A 23893-nucleotide genomic window follows, 5' to 3' on the forward strand; every position below is an offset into this window, starting at 1 on the left:
TTTAACTATAAATTATCATGGGATGTGCTATTATAACCAATATCAGTTTCAGGAAATGAAGCAACAAGCTGTCATTCCTTTTTTTTTTTTTTTGCTGTTGTTATTTGTGCCCTTTGTTGAGATGTTTTTTGTCTTGTGTTCTGCTCCAAAGAGCTTTGTGGAGCACCCATTGAGTTGAAACAATTCTTGCTCGTGCATGTCATAAATCCCTGCTGGCCTCAAGGTGTTGGCCATAAATGATGGAGCATTTGGGACATTTAGGTGCAGGATGTTCTGCCTCAGCTCTTTGCTGAGCAGTGAGGAGCTGGGTGCTTCCAAGCCCTGGCTCCTGGACAGGATCCTGCTCTGGTGTCAGAGAAATAAAAATTGAGCCAGAGCTAACGAGCCCTTCGACCCCTGCCTGCATTTCTGACCCTCTGAAATGGTCCAGCCAAGTCTGGGGCTCCCTCAGGAACCCCAAACTCCACACAGAGCATGGGTGAGATGGGATTTCACCATAGCAGGTCTGGAACTGTCCCTCTGCTCTGTCAGAGCCACAGTGATGATTTCACACCTTCAGGACTGGTGTGAATATTCACAGTTCATATTTACATCACTTTTGCACAGACATGAGAGAGGCAACCCTGCAGCTTAGTCCTTCTTGATGCTGAAGGAACAATTTTACCTTTCTTTTTCCAATGTTCCTGTAAAATATTTTGTAAGATCCTTCTGCCCTTTTGTGTGGTATCAATTCCAGCTTTCAAGGGCCACTTTTCAAAGCTGTTATTTCTTAACAGTCCTGGCTGCAGGAAGAAATCAAATGGAACTATAGCTTTTAGTCTTAACTTGTTGAAGAGAGATATTTGGAAATGGAAGAAGGTCCTGAACCCCACAGAGACCTTGAAGGAGAAAGAACCTTCCATAACAGGTAAGTAAAAGAATAAATAGACAGGAAGGCACATGGCACTTGCCCTTTTTGCCATCCTCTGAGCTGTTTTATCTCCTCTGCAACCCCTCTTCCTCCTCATGACCTGGAAAAACACAAACTTACACAATGTCTTAACCAGAACTACTCCCTGGAACAAACCAGGGCTTCATCAGAAACAAAAAAAGAGAGCGTGAAGGGAGAGAAAAATATTTTTATAGCCATAAAACTATTAATACAGTGTTTTAAATTCCCAGTGTCTTTGGTACAATTTGTCAGCCCAGCTGGTTCTGAGAGAGAGTAAATCCTGTGCTCATGGATATTATTGCTGGTTCCATTCCTTCCTTTCTCTGCCATTAATAAAGTTCATCCCAGGCACTCAGAAATTGTTGGATAAATGTGTTCAATGCTTTTCTTATCTCCAGAGGCTAAATTTGCAATTGAGACTGGGTAGTTGATGCTATGCCAGGATATGATATTTGAGATTTGTTTTCAATGGAAATTGCCCTAATCATGATTTATTTTCAGGATGGATGCTCCACAGAGCCCTGCACCAACCAAAATCCTCTGGATTTGTCGTGTCCTGATGGATTTCATCACAGTGGCATTTTTCTTTATATTTTCTACTACTCTTTTATTTCTGTGAGTGGGAGGAAGTGCATGAGTCACAAACTTTCACGACCATGTAATCTAGGCCAAATTGAGCAGTCCTAAAAATGAAACTATTGGGTAGTTTTCAGGAGGGGGAATTTGTGTTACTGCTTCATCAGAAACAGAACCACTGCAGCTTCCTGCTGGGAAATGTAAATAAGAAGATGGAGTGCTCTCAACCCCCTCCATAATAATAATAATAATAATAATAATAATAATAATAATAATAATAATAATTTCTTATGGTATAAATTCATTGTAGGTTTGACATTTACAAGTGGAAGTTGCAAATTACTTGCTTTGATAAAGAAATTTGAATTGTGTCCCATTCTTGTAAATTCTTCTGAGTCTCTGTTTTGAACTGCAGCAAGAGGGAGATCTCCAAATACCAGCAGGTGGATTGGGAGCCATGGAAGGGCTGCTCTTAGAAGAAACAGTATGGAAAGAGAGGAGGAACCTGTTTGAAGTTATTTTCTTTCAAAATTGAGGGGGGTTCTGGGGAAATTATGGTATGAACACTACTTTATTACTAGGAAAAAAACAACTGGTAAACATCTGAGCATTCACTTGGACGTTGCACCATGAATAAGATCCATGAGAGGCAGATATTTAAAAGTTCATTAAAATGAAAAACTTCATTAGAATTTAAAAAAATCACTGTATTCATATTTCAATCTCTCTTTTGTTCTTTCTTTGTGCATTTTTTGTTCACCTGATGTCTTGCAGCAGTCACATTTCCCCTTCTTGCTTTTCCATTTTCCTTACTTCCCACCAAACACTAAATTGTTTCCATGCAGGCTTCTTACACCCACTCCCAAATTTGAGGTGGCAATCACACCATGGTTTTATTTCTTTCTTGAAAGGTTTATTCCTCTTTATTTCCCCAGAATGTGTCTGTGTAGACTCTTTGCTGTCCCTAAGGACAGCAGAAAACTCTCTCCAGTACAGGCTCTTCAACCTATCTCAGTTTTGAGGAAAGGTAGAGCCACATCCAAGATCTGGATCCACAGAATCAGTGAATTAGGTTGGAAAAGACCTCCAGGATCTTTCAGTGACCCAGTACTGCCAGGGTCACCACTGTCCCATGTCCCCAAGTGCCACATCCACGTGGATTTTAAATCCCTCAAGAGATGGGACTGCACCACAGTCCTGGGCAGATTTTACCAGGGCAGGAGAAATTTTTCCTAATATCCAACCTAACTTCCCTTGGTGACTTGAGGCCAGTTTCACTTGTCCTGTTCCCTGGGATAAGATCCCAAATTCCCCCCAGCTGTCCCCTCCTGTCAGGGAGTTGTGAAAAGCCACAAGATCCTCCTGATCCCCTTTTCTCCAAGATGAGAAAAGCTCCATTTCTCTCTCCAGCCCCTCTCCAGCCCCTCAGATCTCCCTCTCTCCCAGGGCTCAGCATTTCACCTTGCTCAGCCCCACCATGGTTTTGATAAATGATAATTTAATTCAAACACTGCCAGTGCTCTCTTCCAGCCAATCCTCTGCATTTCAGCTCTAGGTTTTAGATTTATTCTCACTCAAAGACTCCTACAATATTTGGACATTTCCTTAATGGATGTTCTCATCTCCTGTTTGAAAATAATGGTTTGACTCATCTGTTGGAGGGAGTAAAATCCTTGTGGACAGAATTGTGTTTGCTGCACATATGGAAAGGAACGAGACATCTTCTTGTAATCTGCAACATTTGTCATAAAATCAAACCAACCTCAACAATTTGTATCCCAGGCTTATTTTCAAAAGACATCTGAATCAAATACTCCTGTTTCCAGTTTTGAAATTCAATGACAGCTTGTTAGCTTGCAAGCTGGAGAGAGAGAGATGCCTGCCAAGGTGAGTCTCTGGTTACTGATATTTTCCATGATCCACTGCTTCCTATTACTTTGCTAAAAAGGTGTTTCCATTACTGTTCCTCAACATAACAAGGGATGTAAACTCTGGTAAAGAGGATGAGTCACTTTTAAGAACTCGAAGCTGAAGGTGGAAAAATAGGAGTAAATTTTCTTAAATTATTTTTTTCAGTTTTTTTTTTTTTCAAGACTATGATTTCTGTAATTTCTTTGCACGGCTCAAAAAATTACTCACATGAAAGACAATGAATGAGAGAGCAAATATGTCCTTTTGGGCCAAAATAAAAACTGATTTTCCTTAGCATGGGGAAAAAACACTTTCCATATATATATTTTTGGGAACTTCTCTCCTGCTTTGGTAATACTTTTTTTTTTTTTTTTTTTTTTTTTTTTTTTTTTTTTTTTTTTTTAATCCAGAAATCTTTTCTTCTGGATTCTTGACCTGATCAGAAAAAATCACTTGTTAAAATGAAAAATTAATTTTTCTGGAAGGGTGTGAGATCTCAGGAGCAGCAGCCTCAGGGAAAGGCTCCTCTTGGTGCCCCTGAGCTCTGACTCAGGAGGTTTTGAAGACCCTGTGAGGATCAAAGTGACTCCAACCCAAAAACTTTCCTCTACCCTGTGAACACGAGCGAGTCTCTGACTGAAATACAGCCCACAGTAAATTCCTTCCCTTGAAATGGCTCAGAGGGACATAAAACTTCCAACTTCCTGAAGTATAAGGGAAATTAAAAGTGGTTGGGGTTTTTTATTTTTATTTTTTCAGTATATTCAGTGCTTCCCATACCCAGAGTATATAGGTCCCCAGTTCAAGTGCTGCCTGGACTCTATATGAGGCTGTTGGTTTTGTTCTCACTGCTCTGAAACTACTCTCTATAAACAGGTTGTGATAAGTTGGTAACAAAAGCACAGAAATTTATTATGTGTCTAGCAGTGGAACATCAGGGAAAGGAAATAATAACCAGACAAAGTGCTTCACAGCTTTAGTGGGACAATCAAAGCCTCACAAATTCCCCTAAAACATAGAAAGGAATATTTCAAAGGCTTCACTTTATAGAAAAAGCTGCAAAGATTTGTTTCAGCAGTTGTAAAACTGGCATGGAGACAAGTTTTGCCCGTTTCCTTTTATCTGAAGCATTTTTCACAAAGCCTTAAAAAAATATTATCTTTGTGTGCTCCCTTATCTTGAGTTTTCAGCTCATCTGATTTGTCTGGCTCTTGTCACTTTGCATGACTAAAGAGCACAGTTACCAAATCTAATGGATAAAGGAATGGAAAAGGCACCCACAGATTTGGGATCCCATAAATAAAATTTCCCCTTCCCAGAGCTGGCAGAGCATCCCAGGGGTTGGGATTTGTAGGAGCTGTTAGTGTGACCTGCCTGCTTTCAAAAGCTTTCTGAAGAATAACAAAAGTGTGGCAGAAAAAGGAACTCTAAAAACCAGAGATTTATATATTTTCATGAGTGAAATGTGCTGAGATAAGGATAAACCCACTGAAAATTAACAATATTGCTAAAATAAATGTTATTTCCACACAAACATAATCATACCAGATCTGACACTGTCTGATTTTCATGACACCACGCTGCAGTTTCCTGATGAATCCACCCTTTCCATCTCTCTTTGTCCAGGTGGGATGATATCTGGTATTTCATCAAATGATTTGGAGGCTATGAACTGATATTCAACTGCCAATACTCTTAAATGCAAGAATAAACTGAGAGGACCCCAGTCAAGGTGAAGAGAGGAATTTAACCTCCAAGTGTAAATCAAGAACTTTGATTTTCGAATCTGTTCTTTCTTATAACACAAATATTTTATCAGGCTTGATTTATTTAGAAATAAGGAGAAATAAGTCTCTTTTTTCCCTTGCTGGTAGAACAAGGATTTTTCAGGGTGTGATAAAAATGTTGCTCTTCCAAGGCTCAAATGTATGAAAAATAAAAGTATTTTATGGGATATCTTAATAGAACTAGGAATGGCTGGGATATTGGGTCAACTTGCTTGATACTCAAATTCAGCCATGAAAAAGACTTTTTGAGCAGGATCCTCACTGACTATATAAATATATGGCAGATTCCTAAATATGACACAATTTCCTGGGATCCAGAAGAGAAACTGGAGTCCAAGAGCTCACAGCAGAAATGTGTTTTCCTGTCTCCTACTGAACCCTCTACATCTCCATTCCCTGTTTCTATTCAGAAACAGGAATGTGTTGGAGAAGATGAAACTGAGGAATCTTGCAAATATGAATGCTCAGATTCTGGGAATTGTTGGGGAAGGTAGAACAGGAAAGCCCTAGTTACTGAATTACCATAAACACAATAGGATGGCTGGATGAAGCTAATCCACTCTTAATTAAACAATGCTTTTGGCCAGAGGGCAAGGCCAAAAGACTGACCAAAGATTAGATCTTAGAGTTTAGAATGTCACATGCTATGCTAATATAAGAATTCCTATAGGCTGCATGTAAATGCTATAGAATTAGTATTTTGTATTGGATTGGTTCTTAGGGAATTAGAATATTCATGATGGAAGTAGATTTATTGTGTTACAAACGGGAAGTCATGCTCTTTCTCTTCCTATCTCTACTCCTTGCTCTTCTTCTCCCACTTCTCCTCTCCTCTCCCTCTTCCATTACCCCAATACCCTTTTATCCCATTACTCTTTCTCTCTCTCTCTTTTCTCTTTTCTTTTCCTCTTCTCTTCCCCTCTTTACCTTCTTTACTCTCTCTCTACCTCCTTCTTCTCTCTTTCTCTCCCCCCTTTTTATCTCTTTAATCTGCACGTGGCTGTGCCGGGCAGCTCCTAGCAGACTCTCTTATAATAAACTGCAACTGCAGCTTTTAGCATTTACAGAGAGTCTGAGTCTTGTTCCTCGTGTCCACCCTGATACAAAGAATCCAGGAGTCTCCCGCAGAAATGCCTGCAATTTTCCAGGAAAAAACAGTCAGTAATCACTGCTGTTTATTTTCATCCAGGATATGAAATAGGAAGTGCCCAGAGATTTGGGAAATTGCATCCACTCTTCTGGGGACGGAGGGAAACCCCTGGGCTGGCTGGCAGTGTCCTTTAGGCACTGAGAAATGCAGGAATCAAGGATTTCACACTCCTGGGATGCTCTGAAGGAGCCACTTTCTGTCCCTTACATCTTTTCTTTTGCCCTTACATGACATTAAGGGTTTCTCACAAGTTTTCTTTGCTTTTATCCCTCCAGTTCTCTCCTCCATCCCTCTGGGTTGGGTTTAGCTGCTTGGCTGGGGTTAAACCATGACACAAACAGAAAATGCTCCTAAGTGCATATTTTTAATTTTCCTATCAGAATTTTCATCCCTCACATGATAATAAAACCCAGAAATCACTAAAGTTTGGGCTTGAATGCCCCTGGTGAGAAGCAGCTCTGGCACCTCTCAGTCCTTCCCAGCCAGAAAACACCAGGAAAAAACAAGATTTCTTCCAGTTTTCTTGACTCTACTTCATCTCCTTTCCTCTGCAGGCTGCTCTGCCCTCCCTTGTGCTTTTGTACTTCAGCACATTAGAATATTAGGTCAAACACCCTCACTAAAAAATATGCTGTACAATATTTCTCATTTTTTGCTTGATTTTCTCTTCATCTGCTGGAGACATCAATGGTAATTTCCCCCTCAGAGCTTTGCCCTTTGATCATGCCTGAGTTTCCTATAAACATTATGTCAAAACAGGGCTTCCCCAGCTCCTTAAAAATGTTTGCTCAAATGCACCAGGGACAAAAAAAAAAAAAAAAAAAAGAATCACTTACTAATCTTGGAATTATTAGGAATTTTTATAACTCCTTGCCCACTCTGAATAATGAGATGTCTCTGCTCTGGATAATGAGTAAAGGGTCACACACTAATTTTTTACAACACAGAAATTGCTGGATTGCATTATTTTTCCCCATAGTCATGGTTTGGATCCTGGTGGTGGGAGCAGAGGGAGGGATTATTTGCTGTTTGCTGTGGAAACCACTTGAAATTCAATCTGTGGGGTAATCTAATTAGAGTGTGAATGATGATCAGAGTAGGTGACAGGACTGTCTTCCACAATCTTAAACCTGAATGTACCTTATGTTGTCTAATTTTAGGGGCTGCAGTGACAGGAACAGTGTATTGCAGAGCAGGTTATTCAGGTTTATATTTATATATATACACACATGAAAGTTATGTACATGAAAATTAAATATATACATAATCCAGTGGAAACTCATAGTTCAAAGAAATGTAAATACTGCTCTGCAAAATCAAATATCGACCTGAATTTCTCTTTCTCCACTAAGAAACAGTTCTGTGTAATGGCAGGATGTGCTGCTGGTGGGAGCTCCTTTAGGGCAGGGTGGAACAAGGAACTTTCTCTCAGTTTGCTCCCCACCAAGGATCCAATGGCACCAGCCCAGGGAATGGTGTCCCAGCACATCCTCTGGTGCAGGAAGTGTTCCCAAGCCTTTCCCAACATCAGAATTCATCTTGGGAATCTATCAGATGCATTTTTGGCATTGATAACTCAACCTCACAGCTCAATTCCAGCCTGAATCCCACTGAAATCTTGGCTCTGCTCTCCCCACCAAACTCACACCAAGGGGGGTGCTCAAGCTCTGAGCAGGGAGAGCTCGTGGATTAAATCTTAGAATAAATTTTACCATAATTAAAGCTGTATGAAAGCATTATGCAGTGATGAGTGCAGCTATTGGTAGTGCTGTTTTCTGATTTAATATGCTCATCTCCTCTGGTAAGAGAAATATTACAAGCTCCAGCATATAAAGGGTATGGGAGTTTTTAAGGTAATTAATTCCCCTGATCAAGGCAATCAATCAATCAATCAATCAATCAGTCAATCACACCCATTGATAAGTAAATCTGTTAAGAAAGGGATGCACATAAAAATAAGTGAGTTCACCATGGTGATTTGGGGTGTCCTGGAGCTGGAGAGAGCCCAGACAGGGGGGACATGGATTTGGGATGGAAGGTGGAGCCTTTGACAAATGGCAACCCCAAGATAACCCCACAAAGCACAAACAGTGCTTGCCTTGGGTGGATAAACAGGGAAAATAATCTTGAATTGAAGGGAGAGGTGACACCTGGAATTACAAATCCCTTAGGATTGACAGTGTTTAATTCTGGCAGGGAAGGTTCCAACAAGGTGTGGATGAATCACAGGTTTAAAGGTGGAGAGTTATTACTTGAGAAAAATCACATTAGTACAAGTCTCAGGGGTATGCCCTGTTTGTTTAACAAACAATTAAGAAAAAGGATTAAGGATTATTTTAATAGGTACTTATAGAACAAAAATCATAAAATGAATCTTACAAATTGTCAAACGAAATGTAAAACCTGGAAAATGTAGAGTTAGAATAGGCAAATTCAGTCTAGAAACACTTACTTTTAAAATGTAACATTTTAAGTGGAATTAAGATTTAAAACAACCTAACAATGTTTGTTCTGGATTTTTAATCAGTGGAAACATTTTTAATCAGTGGGAACATTTCAGTGCTACCTGTGTTTGGTGTTCTGTGCAAGGTTGGGTGGACTAAATTAGCACAGTGGTCCCCTCTGGTTTCTAATCTATTCAAAAAATTAATTAGATCCTGTTCCAATGTTGATTTCAGCCTTTACAAATCTATATCTCCTTGACAAATCAGACCAAAGGTCCACCTTAGAAACAGAATTAATGCAGGATTAAAGTTAAGTAAATGTTTTTAGAGTGTGAATTGACTGTTTGGTCGTGTGTTCTCCAAGGAACAGATTTTTGTATATATAATTTTCTCAGGAGATAGTACAAACAAAACTTGTGGAAAAAGACACCTCCCCTTCCCACCATTGGGACTAATCCTACATGATAGTTGTGGTGAGGGCTGTTTTTGTTACTGCTCTGAAATGTTTCCATTTCAAACTGAGCATCTCATTGAGACCCCCAGCCCTGCTGAGAGGAGAGTCAGACTTTCCTGACTCCAGCTGGAGAGGGGTTGGATTTAATCCATTCCAAACACCCCAATGAAATATTCCTATTTTCTCTTTGAGCAGGCTGGGCCATATTTCACTTCAGGATGAGTGGACTGGAACTGGAGAGTGATTTTCATGGGCTTGCACTCACAGCACACAGAGATTTCCAAAATCCCCAAAATGGAACACACCTCCCTGTTATACACCTGAATGTTCTGAGCAAATTACATCCTCGAGGAAATTGGGCTTTTTTCCTCCTACTTCTACTGCTGGAAGTCCTTTCTAGTGTTTGAAATATTTTCTTTCTAACACTTGAAACCATTACCTGCCTTTGGAACGACCGCTGCCTTGGCAAAGAAATGTTTTGTATTTGCTTTTATGGGTGGATAAACATTGTTCCCTTAAGCTTGTCCAGTACAGGGAGTAACACATTGACTGTTTATTTTATTAAAACAGTGTTTTTGTCAGAACCCAAATAGGAATTCTGGATAACTGAACAATTAATCTGTTCCACCATTCCAGTCAGGCTCCAAAGCAGCGCTGGAACAGCCAAGCTTTTTCCCCTGGTGAAACAACAACCAACCAGCCAAACTTGCAGGGTAAACTCACCCAGTCTTGGCGAAAGTTGCCCAGTGCCTCATCATGGAGCGGCTCAGGAGCTCCTCAGCCTTGGTGTAATTGACTCTCCTCTCCAGGGGCAGCCCGAACACAAACTCGATCTCGTAGCCGTGCATGACGCCCATCCACTCGGGCCAGGGCAGCTTGGAGGAGCGGTGCTCAAAGAAATAAAAGAAGAGGGGGTGTCCCAGGCGGGCCAGGCTGGAGCTGAACTGCAGCGCGGGGCAGATGATGTTGTAGTCGCCGATGACGTCGTCGATGGCGTCGCGGTAGCGCTCCGGCTTCTCCACGTCCTCCCAGTCCGTGTACTGGAAGGTGATGGACTCTATGGCCAGCTTGCTCACTGCTGGGAAGGCCAGAGCTAAAGCTGCCTCAAACTGGGTTTTGTTGATCAAGCCATCGCTGTCCTTGTCGAGGCCAGGGACCCCGTAGGCCAGAAATGACAACCCTTCGTCTTTATTGACACCCACCAAGACCTGGGTCTGTTTGAAATGACCCTTCTCCATCAATACTTCTGGCATGTCTGCCAGAAAATCGCCATCCACGCTCGGGCAGAAATATATTTGTAAAAGAGAACCGTGTGGAACGACAAAAATTTCGTTTTCCAGTATTTCCTTGGGGTCCTTGTCTTGGAGGCAGAAAATGAGCTCTGACTCATTGCTGGTGGGACACTGGAGCTGCTTGGCCAAGGCCACTGCTCTGTTCCTGGCTTCAGAAGATGTAATTGCAGCCCAGGGGGCGTTGGCAGAGCCACTCTGCAGGATGGCCCTGGTGAATAAAGGGTGGCTTTCAGGAGAAAGGAGGTGATAGGTGACAGAGGCCGAGCCAGCGCTCTCTCCAAACAGAGTCACGCTTTTGGGATTGCCTCCAAAGGCTGCTATGTTCTCCTGCACCCACTGAAGTGCCAACCTCTGATCAAACAAACCTGCATTTCCAGGAGCCTTCTGGTTTCCTGGCAAGGACAGAAACCCCAATGCACCAACCCTGTAGTTCATGGAAACCACGACCACTCTTTCCACCCTGGCCAGAAACTTCCCATCGTAGACAGGCAGGGAAGTGGACCCAGTCTCGAAGCCACCGCCATAAATCCACACCATGACAGTGGCATTCTTGGGCCTGGGAGAAGGAATCCACACATTCAGGTACAAGCAGTCCTCACTCAGGTTGGTTTTTGGGTTCCACATCTCTGAGCCAGCAAAGCCCGGGTAGGTTGTGTCTATGGGCTGGTAACAGGAGTTTGCGTGTTTGGTGGCGTCCCAAACCTCTGCCCATTCCTCCCGGGGCTCTGGCTTTTGGAACCTCAGCCTCCCAACGGGGGGCTGCCCATAAGGGATTCCCAGGAAGGCTGTGACTGTCCCCCCCAGCACCTGCAGGCTGGTCCCCCTGACTTTGCCCTTCTTGGTTTCAATGATGCTCTCCTCAGGAACCACCTTCCTGGTGAATGTGGACAGGAGAAGAAAACCCATCAGGAACGTGCTGGAGAGACTTAAATAATTCGTCCAGATCATGATGCCTGGAACACAGGACAAAAAAATAAATTCAAAATTAGTGTTGCAATATGTTAGTACCAAAATGGTCTGTTAAATAAGGGTGTGGGTCATCCCAGGGGCATTGAAAATAAGAAGGTTCTACTACACAAATCACAGAAGCTTTTAACTGTAAGTTCTTGATTTTTGTGTGGCAGATTGTATTCAGTATTTGGTCAGTACTTCAGAACAATTCTCTTGCTAAAAACTGTAGAACTGAGGAAGACAGACCAGGAGAGATGAAATCATAAAACAGGCTCTGACCACTGCAGATGATTTACCCACCAACCAAAACCTAAAAATAATTTATTCTAAGATCTTGTTTTTCTAGAGCATCATAACCAAGTTTACAACCAGCAGAGTCATATGAGCAATCCTACTTCTACTATTTAGAATCAATATTAAGATGCTAAAACATCAAGGATTTTTGAATATATGAAGATAGTGCCTAATAATTTAGGTACTGTCTGCTCTTTTCTTCCTGAGAATTTTTCTGAGTGATAATCAGTATTACCTTAAAGCTAAGTATACAAGTGTAAATATGTATCATATTTAAGCACCCTAATAATCTTTTTTACCCCAACCTTTTCAGTACGCCTTGAAACTGAAAATTCACAAAAAGCCTATTTGCATAAATCTATTTCTATGGTTTACATATCTGAAAATGCTCAACAAAGCTCCCTTCTAGTTTTTTTTCCTCTTCCCCTGTCACACATTGGATGCTCTGTCCTGTCCCTTTAAACAGGCCATTCTTTGTTAATGAGGAGCCCTCGTGTTCTTAAAAGGAATGAGGATAATTTCTCTGGAAAATACAGCTGTGGCCTAATTTGAGCTCCTCCAGCTTGTTTGCCTGTTCTTGGAAAGAAAATGCAGCAGAGGGGAGGAAGGGAAGATTTTGTGCAAAGGGGCTCCTAACTTTGAGGCATCATCAAAGGAGCAGGGAGGAATCTTCAGGGACAATATTTTCAGCATTCATACAAACAGACAGAAAACAGATAAATTGTAGAAAACATAAACATTTATGCTCTGGTTGCTTTGTTAAAATAAAATAGATGATGTGGCGAATGGGGGTGGTAGACTTCAGAGCTGGTCTTACACTCCAGCAAGTCTCCAGCTTGACTGACAGAAACCTGCAATTGCCCCCCTTTTTGTTAAATATTAGGGATGTGATTTGTCAGCTCATGGGTCTAGCAGCTCCCAAGGAGTTTGGGACAGCCCAACCTGCCCTGGTGCAGGCATGAGGCTCAGTCACACATTCACTGGCTTTTGGCTCCCCTCTCTCCATGCCAGGCATAATCATGGAATATTCTGAGTTTGAAAGAACTCCCAGGGATCATCCAGTCCAGCTCCTGTCCCTGCACAGATGGGGTTATAATTCTGTGAGGTCCTGGTTTGGTTTATGTCACATAGAGATTAAAGGTACAAAAGAGTGAGATTTCTATAGTAGAGGGATTTCCTTTGGATGCACAGGGGGGTCTGTGTCACTTTGCTCCCCATTGCTACAAATGGTCCAAATTTTGGGACCTATAAGGCAGTGCAGAGTGTGTGCCACTCCAGCAGCAATCCCACCAGGTCAAGGAACTACTGGGAATAATCTGGGAAAAAGATCCGGGGAAGGATCCAGGCAGAGTTTGGGAAGGAACTCAGGAATCCAAAAGTGCACACATCTCACCTAGAGGGTGATTAGAACAAAGGGAGCAAAAATAGGAGGTGGAATATCCCTGGAACAAAGCAGGAGCTTGGGCCAGCTATGGTGGCTCCTACATCAGCAATCTGTTAATATGGCTGATGTGAAACTAAGCACCCTGCTGGACTGGGTGTCTAATCAAATTAAAGATTTTCCCTTTAGTGAGCCCCTTCAACCAGAAACCTGGCAAGAGGCTGGGGATGGCAGTGCCAAAGCTTGCAGGCACCACACTGAATGGGGACAATCACTAAAGGAAGTCATGTGAATGTTGGCCATTTGGTGCCTTTGGAAGTTAATTCCCCAATCCCTCAGCACCACCAGAACCTGTATATGACCCCAAGATTGACCCAAACTCTGCAGAATTGCCTTATCTCGAGATTAACCCAAGCCCACAGAACTGCCTTAACCTGACAAAAATCCCTGCATGGGGGAACCCCTCAGTGTGGAGCTCACATCACGAGCTCACTCCCTGCCCAAAGTGGCAGCACAGGGCTCCAGCTTTGGCAGAATTGCCTGGATGCCACCATGGAGGAGGGTGAGCTGGTAGTCATTACAGCCTGCCCAGTAATTCATGTGCCAAACCAAAGGCTGCAAAGAATTAGATTATAAAGCAATTAAAGAGCTGAGGATGCTGGTTAAAGAAAGTGGATATCCTCCCATCACCTAAGCTACCCACAGTCTATCAGTACATCCTCATTCCTCACAAATGGAGCATAATGAAAATTATTCTAATGGTGATGCAGTCAGGCTGGGAAGTGTGTCCAGCCTGGGCCAAAGTGCTGCAGGACAGAAATCCACACAGTGATGCTGTGAGATGGGAGAAGTTATTTCTCTAAGTCTGTTGTTGTGACACTGTTACTTCACTGAATTTGATCATGACCAAACCATAAGCTAGAAATAATAAGATATTAAAAATATTGTCATTCTGAAGAGAAAATGATCCTAAGAAAAGCAAGAGAATTTAAAGTTCCTCAAGATTAATCCATCTAAATAGTAATTAAAATTACTTTTCCTCCTGCACTTTCCTGGTAATTAAAAAGAGATGAGAGGAAAACAATGTAGCATTGCAAAATATATGGGCAATAGCTTTAGGTCATAATATCAGTGAGAAAAAAACTCCAAAAAATTCAGTTCTGTAGCTTTAAAATTAGCTCTGTCATTTCAAAGAAAAAATTGGATCAAGCTTGGAAAACACAGAAGTTTTGTGCTACTGAATGAGAGGACTCATCTACTCTCAGGTCACTCTGCTAATATTAGCAAAAGTAGCAAGTGACAGAAGATTATTATTACACCTTGAATGCCTGGCAAATATTACATTTAATGAGGATTTTAATCCTGCTTTAAACCAATCTCAGCAACGTGAAGCACGCCGAGCAAAACAAACATTACTTGATTATTACAAGGAGAGTAAAAGGGTCAGAAGATTGCTTTAGCTCATCAACACCAACCCAGCAGAGTCGTATCATGCAGTGTATTTGCACATTTTAAAAAGCTGCTGCTGTAGTAGCTTCCCCCAGCAAAAGTTAAACAGACTCTACTTTTGCATTCTTATTCAGTGAGGGAACACCATTTATTTCAATGCCTGTTCCCTCCCCGCTGCAAATCTTTACCCAGCCAAAAAAAAAAAATCTATACATAATCGCTGTTTAAACAGGAAAGATGGTTGAATTAATAAGTGATTTCAGCTTAATTTACTTAGCCCAGGACCCCTTGAACAACGCCAAGGTCTGCTACACTCGCTCCATTTGCAGAGCAGAGATTTCCAGAGATCCCAATCCCCCAGCAGATCAAGCTGAGCTGCAAATCATCCTGGCAGGCGCAGAGAGAGAATCACTTACCCCACTTCTACTGCAAGGAGTTTGTCAGAGCCGCGTTCTGGGGATCCCTGGGGGAGATGCAGTGGTGCTGCTGCTGCTTTAAGCCTGTGAATTGGCCAGGGCTGACATTATAATCAACTCTTTCTGACATGGAGCTCGCGAGAGCTGGCAGCAGCTGCTGATCTGCAGGCAGCCTCTGCCTCCCATCCCACATCTGCTCCCAGAGCAGCGTGGAAACGCTCCAGGGACAGCCCAGGCTGGGCAAAACCAGCCACACAGGGATTTGTTCCGAGTGTGGGGCATCTACTTTACAAGAATAAACTGAAATGTAAACATAATTATTCCAGCCTCTCTTTCGTCTTGCTTAGAGAACTCTCCCACCTGTATTTTTTTTTTTTTTTTTTTTTTTTTCTGTACTCAAACCTCGTATTTTCATTGTAAATAGCTATTTATTTTTGGTTTTAACAGCTGTTGGCAGATAAAACAGGAATGTGCCCTGCCTGGGCATGTCAACGTGGCAAGCACCAGCTGCATCACTTGGCTGCTGCCCATCCAGGCCATGGCACAGATCTGCTTTGTGCCCTGCTGGTTTCAGGGTTGAAAATGGCACCAGTGTGCTGTCACATGCTGCTTGCTCTCTTTTCTTGGGAAAGAGTCACAGGAAACCACTCGTGCTGCTGAGCACACCTGAAATCCTCCTTTTCCCTGAGCATTGCTCCCACCTGAATTCAACAGGTGCAAAGCCAGGCTGAACCACAGCTGGGGGAATGTCCTACAACACAATGAAATGCAAATATTCTGCGAGGTGCAGATGAAAACAAAGAGGTGGAGAAAAGAAAAAACTTCCATCCACCACCCTTACAAACTTTCTTGTCAAACCCCCTTCCCTGAGGCACCCCATGGAACCAGAAATCCACCCTTGGAGCTGGGACTGCTGTCCCCCAGCAGCATCTGCTCTCAGAAAAAAAAAAAAAAAAAAAAAAAAAAAATCCACAATTTAAGCTATTTTTTCTGCTGTCCACATTTGATTCCCCCTTTAGAGCTGAACACAATTACCTCCCCTGCTTAATAATCAAACTGCAGCTCTGTTTCAATTACACAGAAGCAATATTTGGCCACGCAAAGGACAGGAATAAAGCAGAAATAAAAAGTTAAGGATGAAGTTTATAGACCTTAATATGGAGATTACAAGTGGGGTTTTTAAAGCCAGCATGGGAATTAGTGTTTTAACAGAGGGAAGTTCAAGAAAGCAGGATTATTTCATTTCTCCTGGTAATTTTACTGCATCCTTTAGGATCAGACTTTCCACAGGTACTTGCATGGATATGTTCACTGGAGAGAATATATCCCACTGCAAATCTAAACCACCATGGCAGGGGCTGATTTTTAGGATCCCTTCAACCCAGGATTCCATAATTCTATTAAAAAAATCCCTAAACTTTCAGCACAGAGCTGTCCAATACAGTGAGATTTCAGAATTCTTCACCAAGATTGTTAACTCAGCAGCGCAATAGGAACATTTAATAATAAAACAGGATTCATTCAGAATTATTTCTGGCTGACCAAAACCTGTCAGGTGCAGGGAGCACTGAATGGTGCCACTCAGACTGAGGCAGTTCTCAATGTTTCAGAGTTCTCTGCCTTTCTCTGCTGCTCCTCAGCCCATTTGGGGACGTGGCCAGGTGACACACTCCCTTCATTCTGTGACATCACAGGGATGAATCATGAGCCCCAAACCTTGTTAGAGGCCACTTTAAAGCAAATTTCAGAAGATTATGACCATGCTCATGCTCTCAACCTCTCTGCCTTGAGCAGCAGAGAAGCAGCAGGAGACTCAAACACTAAAAATGCTGCTCTGACTTCACTTGTTTTCAAACATTGTTGGTTTTTCCTTCATTTGCTGTCAGGGCTGCTCCTCCTCAGAGAGCCCAGGGCACCCAGAGCTGCCTCCTGCTCGAAGGCTCTGCTTTACTGAAGGCAAAATGTGGAGTTTTCTGACAAGGTGACCCTGGGATAAGTGAATCCACTGTTTCCAAGGCACCAAGAAACTCCAAGTTCAGCCTTGGGGTTACCTGGATGTCTCCAGGTCACTGCCAGATCTCTCCCCTATTGTCCTTCAGCCTAATGTTAGACTATTATGCTGTACTTTTAGAGAAAACTAAGCCAAATTCTATATTTTTTTCCCCTTTAATTAAAAAAATTAACATATAAATTAAAGTTTCACAACTGTGTGCTGTGAGAGGAAACACTTCTTTTAGTTATTACTCAGCTTGCTAAAAATACCTGTGCGAAAATGAGAGATTAAACACATTTAATGCCCTCAGTAATTGTGTGGAGAGTCATCATTTTCTCAGGGATCCTATGGGAGAGTGGAAGAAAAGGAGGTGCAAACCAATGGGTGAAATATTTTTAATTGTATATACTGTACACCTCCATACATATATGTATTTATACTCCTACTTTTATGGGTTTTGCCTTATTTATTTTTTTTTAATATCTCTATCCATCTGCCTAATGAGGTTTTATAAGGTTATGTCATTTTTTGCATTTAGGGCAAAGTTCTTATAAATCACCACAAAATATAAAAGTGTCTTTTTGTTATTTCATGTGTACATGAGAAATCATTGCCACATTGACCTAGGGACTTTGACCAAAGAAATGTCCAGTTGTCTGAAGAAATGAAAGCAAAGTTCAGCTCTAGGGAAAATTGATATTTGTTAGTCTAAGAAGCTTAGAGAACAATAGGTACCATATATAAATATTTATGGAAATACAAAAAATATATATTATAAAATATAATATTTTGTTAGGATTTAGTTCACTATTAACTGCCCTTCAGGATGTTACCCAAGTATTATTAATATTGTAAGTGAGACACATTCCACATTATCACAGAATCATGGAATCCCAGAATGGTTTGGGATGAAGGACCTTAATTCCCATGGCAGGGACACCTCCCACTGTCCCAGGTTGTTCCAAACCCCAATGTCCAACCAACCTTGGGCAATTCCAGGGATCCAGGGGCAGCTCTGAGCCAGCCCTCCCCACCCTCCCAGGGAAAATTCCTTCCCAAAATCCCATTTAAACCTCCTCTCTCTCAGTTTTAAGCCATCCCCCTTTGCCTTGTCACTCTGTGCTCTTGAAAATTCTCCATCTTCAGGACTTAGCAGAGCTGAGAAATCTTTGAGAGAGAAAAATGTTTGGGAAAAGACACATCTCAGATGTTTCTGGTGGAAAACCTGAGCCTCCCTCCCAAGGTGTTCTCTGCCCTTGCACATGAAGAATCCCAATCACCAGATTTGGTCCTGCCCTTCCAAGCCATCCACAGCCCAGAAACAGCACCTGGGCTCCTGCCAGGAAAACTGGGCTGAAAATTTTTGCAGGTGCCACCTCAAATAAAGGATGTCACACACCAAGAGTGACCATGCCTGAGGAAATATGTAAAAGTAGGAAACATCCTTATTTTTTTAATGGCTGAGAGAGAAATCAAAGGCAAATTATACCCAAACCATCCTTGATGTCATTTCAGTGAAGATGTGGGGAGGCTGTTTTAAACTCCAGCCCTGCTCAACTCAAATAAAGGATGTCACACACCAAGAGTGACCATGTCTGAGGAAATATGCAAAAGTAGGAAACATCCTTATTTTTTTTAATGGCTGAGAGAGAAATCAGAAGGCAAATTATACCTTGATGTCATTTCTGTGAAGATGTGGGGAGGCTGTTTTAAACTCCAGCCCTGCTGAACTCCCCTGGGAGGGCTCAGCTCTGTCTCTGATCCTGGCTGGATTTCCACCCCGAGCATCTGTGTGACCTTGGCTCCAAGCTCTGAGCAAACCAGCACAGCAAACAAGTAAACTGGAGCTCCACAGTCTCCAGAAGGTCAGGCTGCAGACAGGGGGAAGATTGCTGAGAAAGGGACACTTAGCAGCTCAAGGACTCGTGGGGAAACACATCAAAGCTGCCAGCTGGGAAATTTTCAGGTTAAAAAAAAAAAAATAAAAGCCCACAGAAGGTGGGAGCTCAGCAGCAGCAGCAAGGAATTACTGATGCTCAGCTCTGGGGCTTGCAGCCACAACATTCTACTGTGAATATTAGGAAATAAATCATTGCCTTGTCCTTTGAGCTTGTACTGCTTGCAGAGCATCTTTTCATGCCCAAAAAGTGACCCCAAAGGGTTGCACCTCTCAACCATTTCTGCATTTCTTTTTCCAAATCTCACCCTTGTTATGAGACTGCCCACCTGTATATCCATGAATTTGAACCCTAAATAACCCTGGACAGGGATGAAGTGTTGCAGTGATGGTCAAATCCATCTTATTCTGCTTATTCCAAAATGCCTCACCCCAGAGGGGCTTCCAGCACCAGCAGCAGTGCCCAACAATAGATCTGAAGGGTAATTTGAAAATATCAGGAAAAGTGTTTCAGATACACACCATGAAAATGGGAACCTATTTATTAAGTATACAGAAGACACTAACACTCATGGAAGCCATTAAACATGATTATATTTTCCCCTTATTGGTTCAATTATGATCTGCTGTACCTTTCTGCTTATTACTCTAATTATAGATCAGTATAATTTCCTCTTTATTAGAACAATTATGGTCTGTACTTGTGTAAATGACTTGGAGAAATCAGAGCCACTGAGAAAATACAGCCAGTGAAAAGATAAAGGCATTATTATTATTATTTTTTTTTTTTTTTTTTTTTAATGTTCACATACTCTTAGTTCCTTGTGGTATTACATAACTCCATATTTTGTCTCATACAAGGATCAGGTTCAATGAAGAAAATAAAAAATGATTGATGTGTACTTAATATGACTTGCACACCATTATTGCAGCCTGGTGTTTAGCTTGCAAGGAAAAAAAACCTAATTAAATTATAAGTTAGATTTCACAGATTTCTGCAGACAATTAATTAATTGACTGTATAACTTTTTTCCTTTCTGTTTCCTGTTTCTTTCCTATAGATAGTAAAGCTCTAATTGTTTAAAATAAAGATATTTGAATTCCCATGATCACCTAACCACAGAAGCTCAAAATTCACCATTTTATGTCCTCCCATACCAAAATTCTGTGAATAACTAAGAAGTTTGGTGGATCAATGAGCTCATTTGAAACTCTTAAGTAGAATTTGCATTGAAAAGTGGGAATTCTTCAAAATTTAGGCTTTGTCTAGCATGATCCTCTGCCTTTGAATTTCTGCACCCACAAGAGAGACAATGTCTGATGGAATAAGGATGTTCAAAGGTTCAGCCTAAGCCACTGAAGTTTTCAGATTCCCATTTCATCCAGCACAGTGAAAACAGGAATGAAAAAATTGATCCTGACACCAGGACCTGCTGGGAGCTGCAGGTGGGAAGTTACAGAAGGAGCAAGTTCAGTGTCCCAGTCTGTGATCCCATAAAAGGGTCACTGCTCCTGGATGTGTCACAGCCACGGATTTTAGTGGGAATTATTGGGTGTTGGTCATGAGATGAGCCTTGGATGCACTGGTGCCCTGCTGTAGGTCTGGAGTTTGTGGGGAGGAGTTGGAGATCTCACTGCACCTTCCCAAAGCTGTGCTCCAGCAGGAGGAAGGCAGCAGGGATGGAGGGATCTCAAAGATATATGGATGTGGCACTTGGGGATGGTTTAGGGGGGGCTTGGCAGTGCTGGGTTTGTGGTTGGACTTGGGCTTTTCCATCCTGAATGATTCTGTGATGTGTGGGTCAACATCAGCACACGCTTTATTTTTCCTCTTCGTTACCAAAAATATTCCAGAGCCATTTTCCCTTTGTTTTCTATAATTCCCAGCAGATTTGATCTTTTTGATCATGAAAGAAACATAACTTTGGGTGTGAGAGATGACCCTGGAGGAGGCTGTGCTTATTTTGTTATCTCTGGAGCACCACATGCTGACCTCTTCCAAAGGGTCATGCCCAGATCCTATTGGAAATGGGCTTGGGAAGGCTCTTTCCCAGCAGAGAAACTTCTCAGGCTGGGTGACTTTTCAACAGAAGGCCACTTTGTCCTGTGGATGTGCAAGTGTTGTGTAAGCAGGAAAATCCCATTACAAACACCTGTGCAAATTGTTCAGGAAGAGGCTGTGATGGGCCAGGAGCAGATAATCCATCATGGGCCCATCTGCTTGAAAAACAGCCCTGCCAGAACAGGTGGATTCCTGCTGAAGTACAGCAGGCTCCCTCAGCTGCTGCTCTATGTTTATATATTAAGTACATAACATTAAGTGAGAGGTAAGATGATGTGCAAAGTGTGATGCTCAGGATGGATTTTGAGGGTACAGATCAAAACAGTGAGGCCACATTGATCCCAAAGCTTATCCCTGGAGAGCTATTAGGAAATATTTTATTTTAGAGGAGTTAGAATTACCTTTCATCATTTTAATGACAGTACATTCTGCTCATGACCATCCTGCCCTGTGCAGATCCCTGATGGTTCATGCACCCCATAAACTTTCCTTCCTCCCACGTTTGTTTGCACTATGGAAACTGTACAAGCCTAAAACTTTTCCAATCCCTTGCCCTCTATCATGTCAGAGCATTTTAACTCCAAAAATGGTCCTTGAGTGTTTTTCCCTCAGCAGGAGTTGCAAGAGGTCAAAACAGGAAAGGAAAACTTCAGAGCAGTGCTGGAGAGCCTGGCAGAGCTCACGGCTGGGGACAGGAGTTTCAGTGGCTGCAGGAATGTTCTGATTCTCTGCTCATTTTCTCCCTTTTGCCTGGAGGCAGGTTCAGTACAAAATGCATGAAGAGAGTCCAGGGCCTGAAAGACTTTCTGTTTAAGTTGTCAGACCAAGGAGCCTGGAAAATTGAAAGATGTGCTTGAGACCACAAGAAAAGACTGGGGTGCATTCAGACTCCCAGAACTTCAGGACACCACCATCCTTTTTGGTTTGTTTTAAATACCCCACTTTTATAGCTGCAGTTTTCTAGATTTCCTCTCAATATATCACCAAAAATAAGGACATTTTGATGGCAATCTTGAATAAAAATATCATTTCCATCCATTCTCCACACTAAACAGAAGTCAGCCCTTGGGATACAGAAGCTGCATTTTCTAAAAGTCACTACAGGCAATAACCAAAAGATGTTATCCCGAATATTCCTCAGCTGGCAACCACCCCTGGGGAAGGAAAATCCCTTGGGATCAGCCTGCCCAGGAGCTTTTTGGAGGCAGCAGCCCAGCTGTGAATCCTTGAGCACCATAATCAATCCCAGGGAAGGCTGCAGTGAGGATTCTGTCTGGAAATGGATTTGGGAAGCACAGGTGGAACCTCATGGCACAAACCCCTGTGCCTTCATTTTTGCAGAGCAACAACTTGCTGGTGCTGGAGGAAGCCCACAGGTGGGTGGTGCTGCTGGGTTTCACAGGGATTGCCTTCCCACAGCTTCCATAAAACAGAATCACAGCATCAAAGACTCTCAGTCTATTTCCCAGCCCCTGGAGGAATAAAGCACGATGGTGAGGACTTGCTCGTTCAAGTGATTTTAATTTTCCTGTTCGTGCAAAAGGAAAAAAAAATAAAAAAAAAAAATCAAGAAGAGTAAATCCCATCAGCAGCTGCTGAAAACACTGGAGATTTGGAATGTCACACCAAGAATTGGAAGTGCCTGTGGGGTTGCTGCTCTGATTGAACCCATTTGTACCTGTATCACAAATGAGCTGCCCTCCCCACTGAAAGGGCATTTACCAGTGGTTAGGATTTGACCATTGAAAAGAGAAAAGCAATTTTCTCACCCTGTGTGCTGCCTTTCCTCTCCTCGTGCTCCTCCTTTTATTCCACACACCCCTCCCCAAATTTTAGTCACTATTCATGTTGCCAGAATATCTGCAGTGATGTCCTTCTATGCAGAGTGCAAAACAATTCCTCTGGTAAATGTTACAGCAGCCATAAAACAGAAAAATAAAATAACACCAAGAAAAGCTACCAATAAAAATCTGTGCAAAAATTAAATATTGGTACATGAGACAGGAAAGGGCCTGAATCTGAGTGTTTTATAGAGAAACCTGGAAGCTGTTCCAGAGAAGATGGGCAAGGAATAAAATTTATGAAATGTTGCTGGGATAATTAATCCAGAACAGGCAGGAAACAAGATGTTTGATCAAAGGGAATGTAAGTGAATGGATCCAGCTCTTTCTGTGCTTCCCAAATCATGGCCCTTCAGGGCTTGGGTGACCCCAGAGTGTCACCAAGCAAAGGATTTTCAGCTAATGCTGAGACAGGTGCTACCATGACAAGTGCCTGGGCAGGGGGAATTTAATTTGTTCTGAGCCTCTTGTGCATGAGAAATGGGGACTCAGTCTTTGGGATGAGCACAGAGGTTCTCCAGAGTGGGAGAAAAAAAAAAAATACAAATTTTTAAAAATATATAAGTAAATAAAAAGGAAGCAGAAAGCCTGCAGTGCTGACACCACCAGAACATTTGCTTGGAGGGCTGTGCTGAGCTGATCCATGGCTGGATTCATGCAGGGAAGATCAGCCAGCAGCAGCCTCAGTGATAAAAAATAAACTTTCCATTTATGACAAATGGCATGGGAAGCACTGAGCAACAGAGAGGTGGGACAGAGCCAGCCAGAAATGGGGTCTGGAGTTTTTGGCAGCAGCTGGAATCTCTCAGCAGTGAAAACAAGAGGTGGGATGAGGGCAGACCTTGAGGAGGAGCCTTCCCAAAGGCACAGGAAGGGCTCTGGCACCATCAGGATGAAATAAACCCACCCTAACCCAGTTATTAGCATTGTGTCCCTTTGACACCGTGCCTGGAGTGTTTCTCCACGGGGCAGCTGCTGAGCTGCATCATGTCAGAGCTATTAATGGCTTTTAATGTGATCCCCTGGATCCTGACAATAATTGCCATTAGGCAGGGCTTAGTCAC

The 23893-nt window shown here is 42.3% G+C and overlaps 1 protein-coding gene across 5 annotated transcripts in view; it reads right to left on the reverse strand.

The window, feature by feature from the left end:
• The window catches only part of BCHE (butyrylcholinesterase), a 44704-nt gene that overhangs the window by 12558 nt on the left and 8253 nt on the right, over nucleotides 1-23893 (reverse strand). Inside the window, exons 2-4 of one of the 5 annotated variants that reach the window (XM_056499076.1) lie at nucleotides 15703-15787; nucleotides 15037-15120; nucleotides 9977-11498 (exon numbers count right to left, since the gene is read on the reverse strand). In XM_056499076.1, the coding sequence (XP_056355051.1) occupies nucleotides 9977-11493 (1517 nt within the window). In that variant the 5' untranslated portion in view covers nucleotides 11494-11498; nucleotides 15037-15120; nucleotides 15703-15787. Of the gene's footprint in view, nucleotides 1-9976; nucleotides 11499-15036; nucleotides 15241-15702; nucleotides 15788-23893 lie in introns of those variants that run through there. The other 4 variants (XM_056499074.1, XM_056499077.1, XM_056499073.1 and 1 more) reach the window with 4 other exon arrangements.

Source organism: Oenanthe melanoleuca, chromosome 9 (genome assembly GCF_029582105.1).
Source record: "Oenanthe melanoleuca isolate GR-GAL-2019-014 chromosome 9, OMel1.0, whole genome shotgun sequence".
NCBI classification, from domain to species: domain Eukaryota; kingdom Metazoa; phylum Chordata; class Aves; order Passeriformes; family Muscicapidae; genus Oenanthe; species Oenanthe melanoleuca.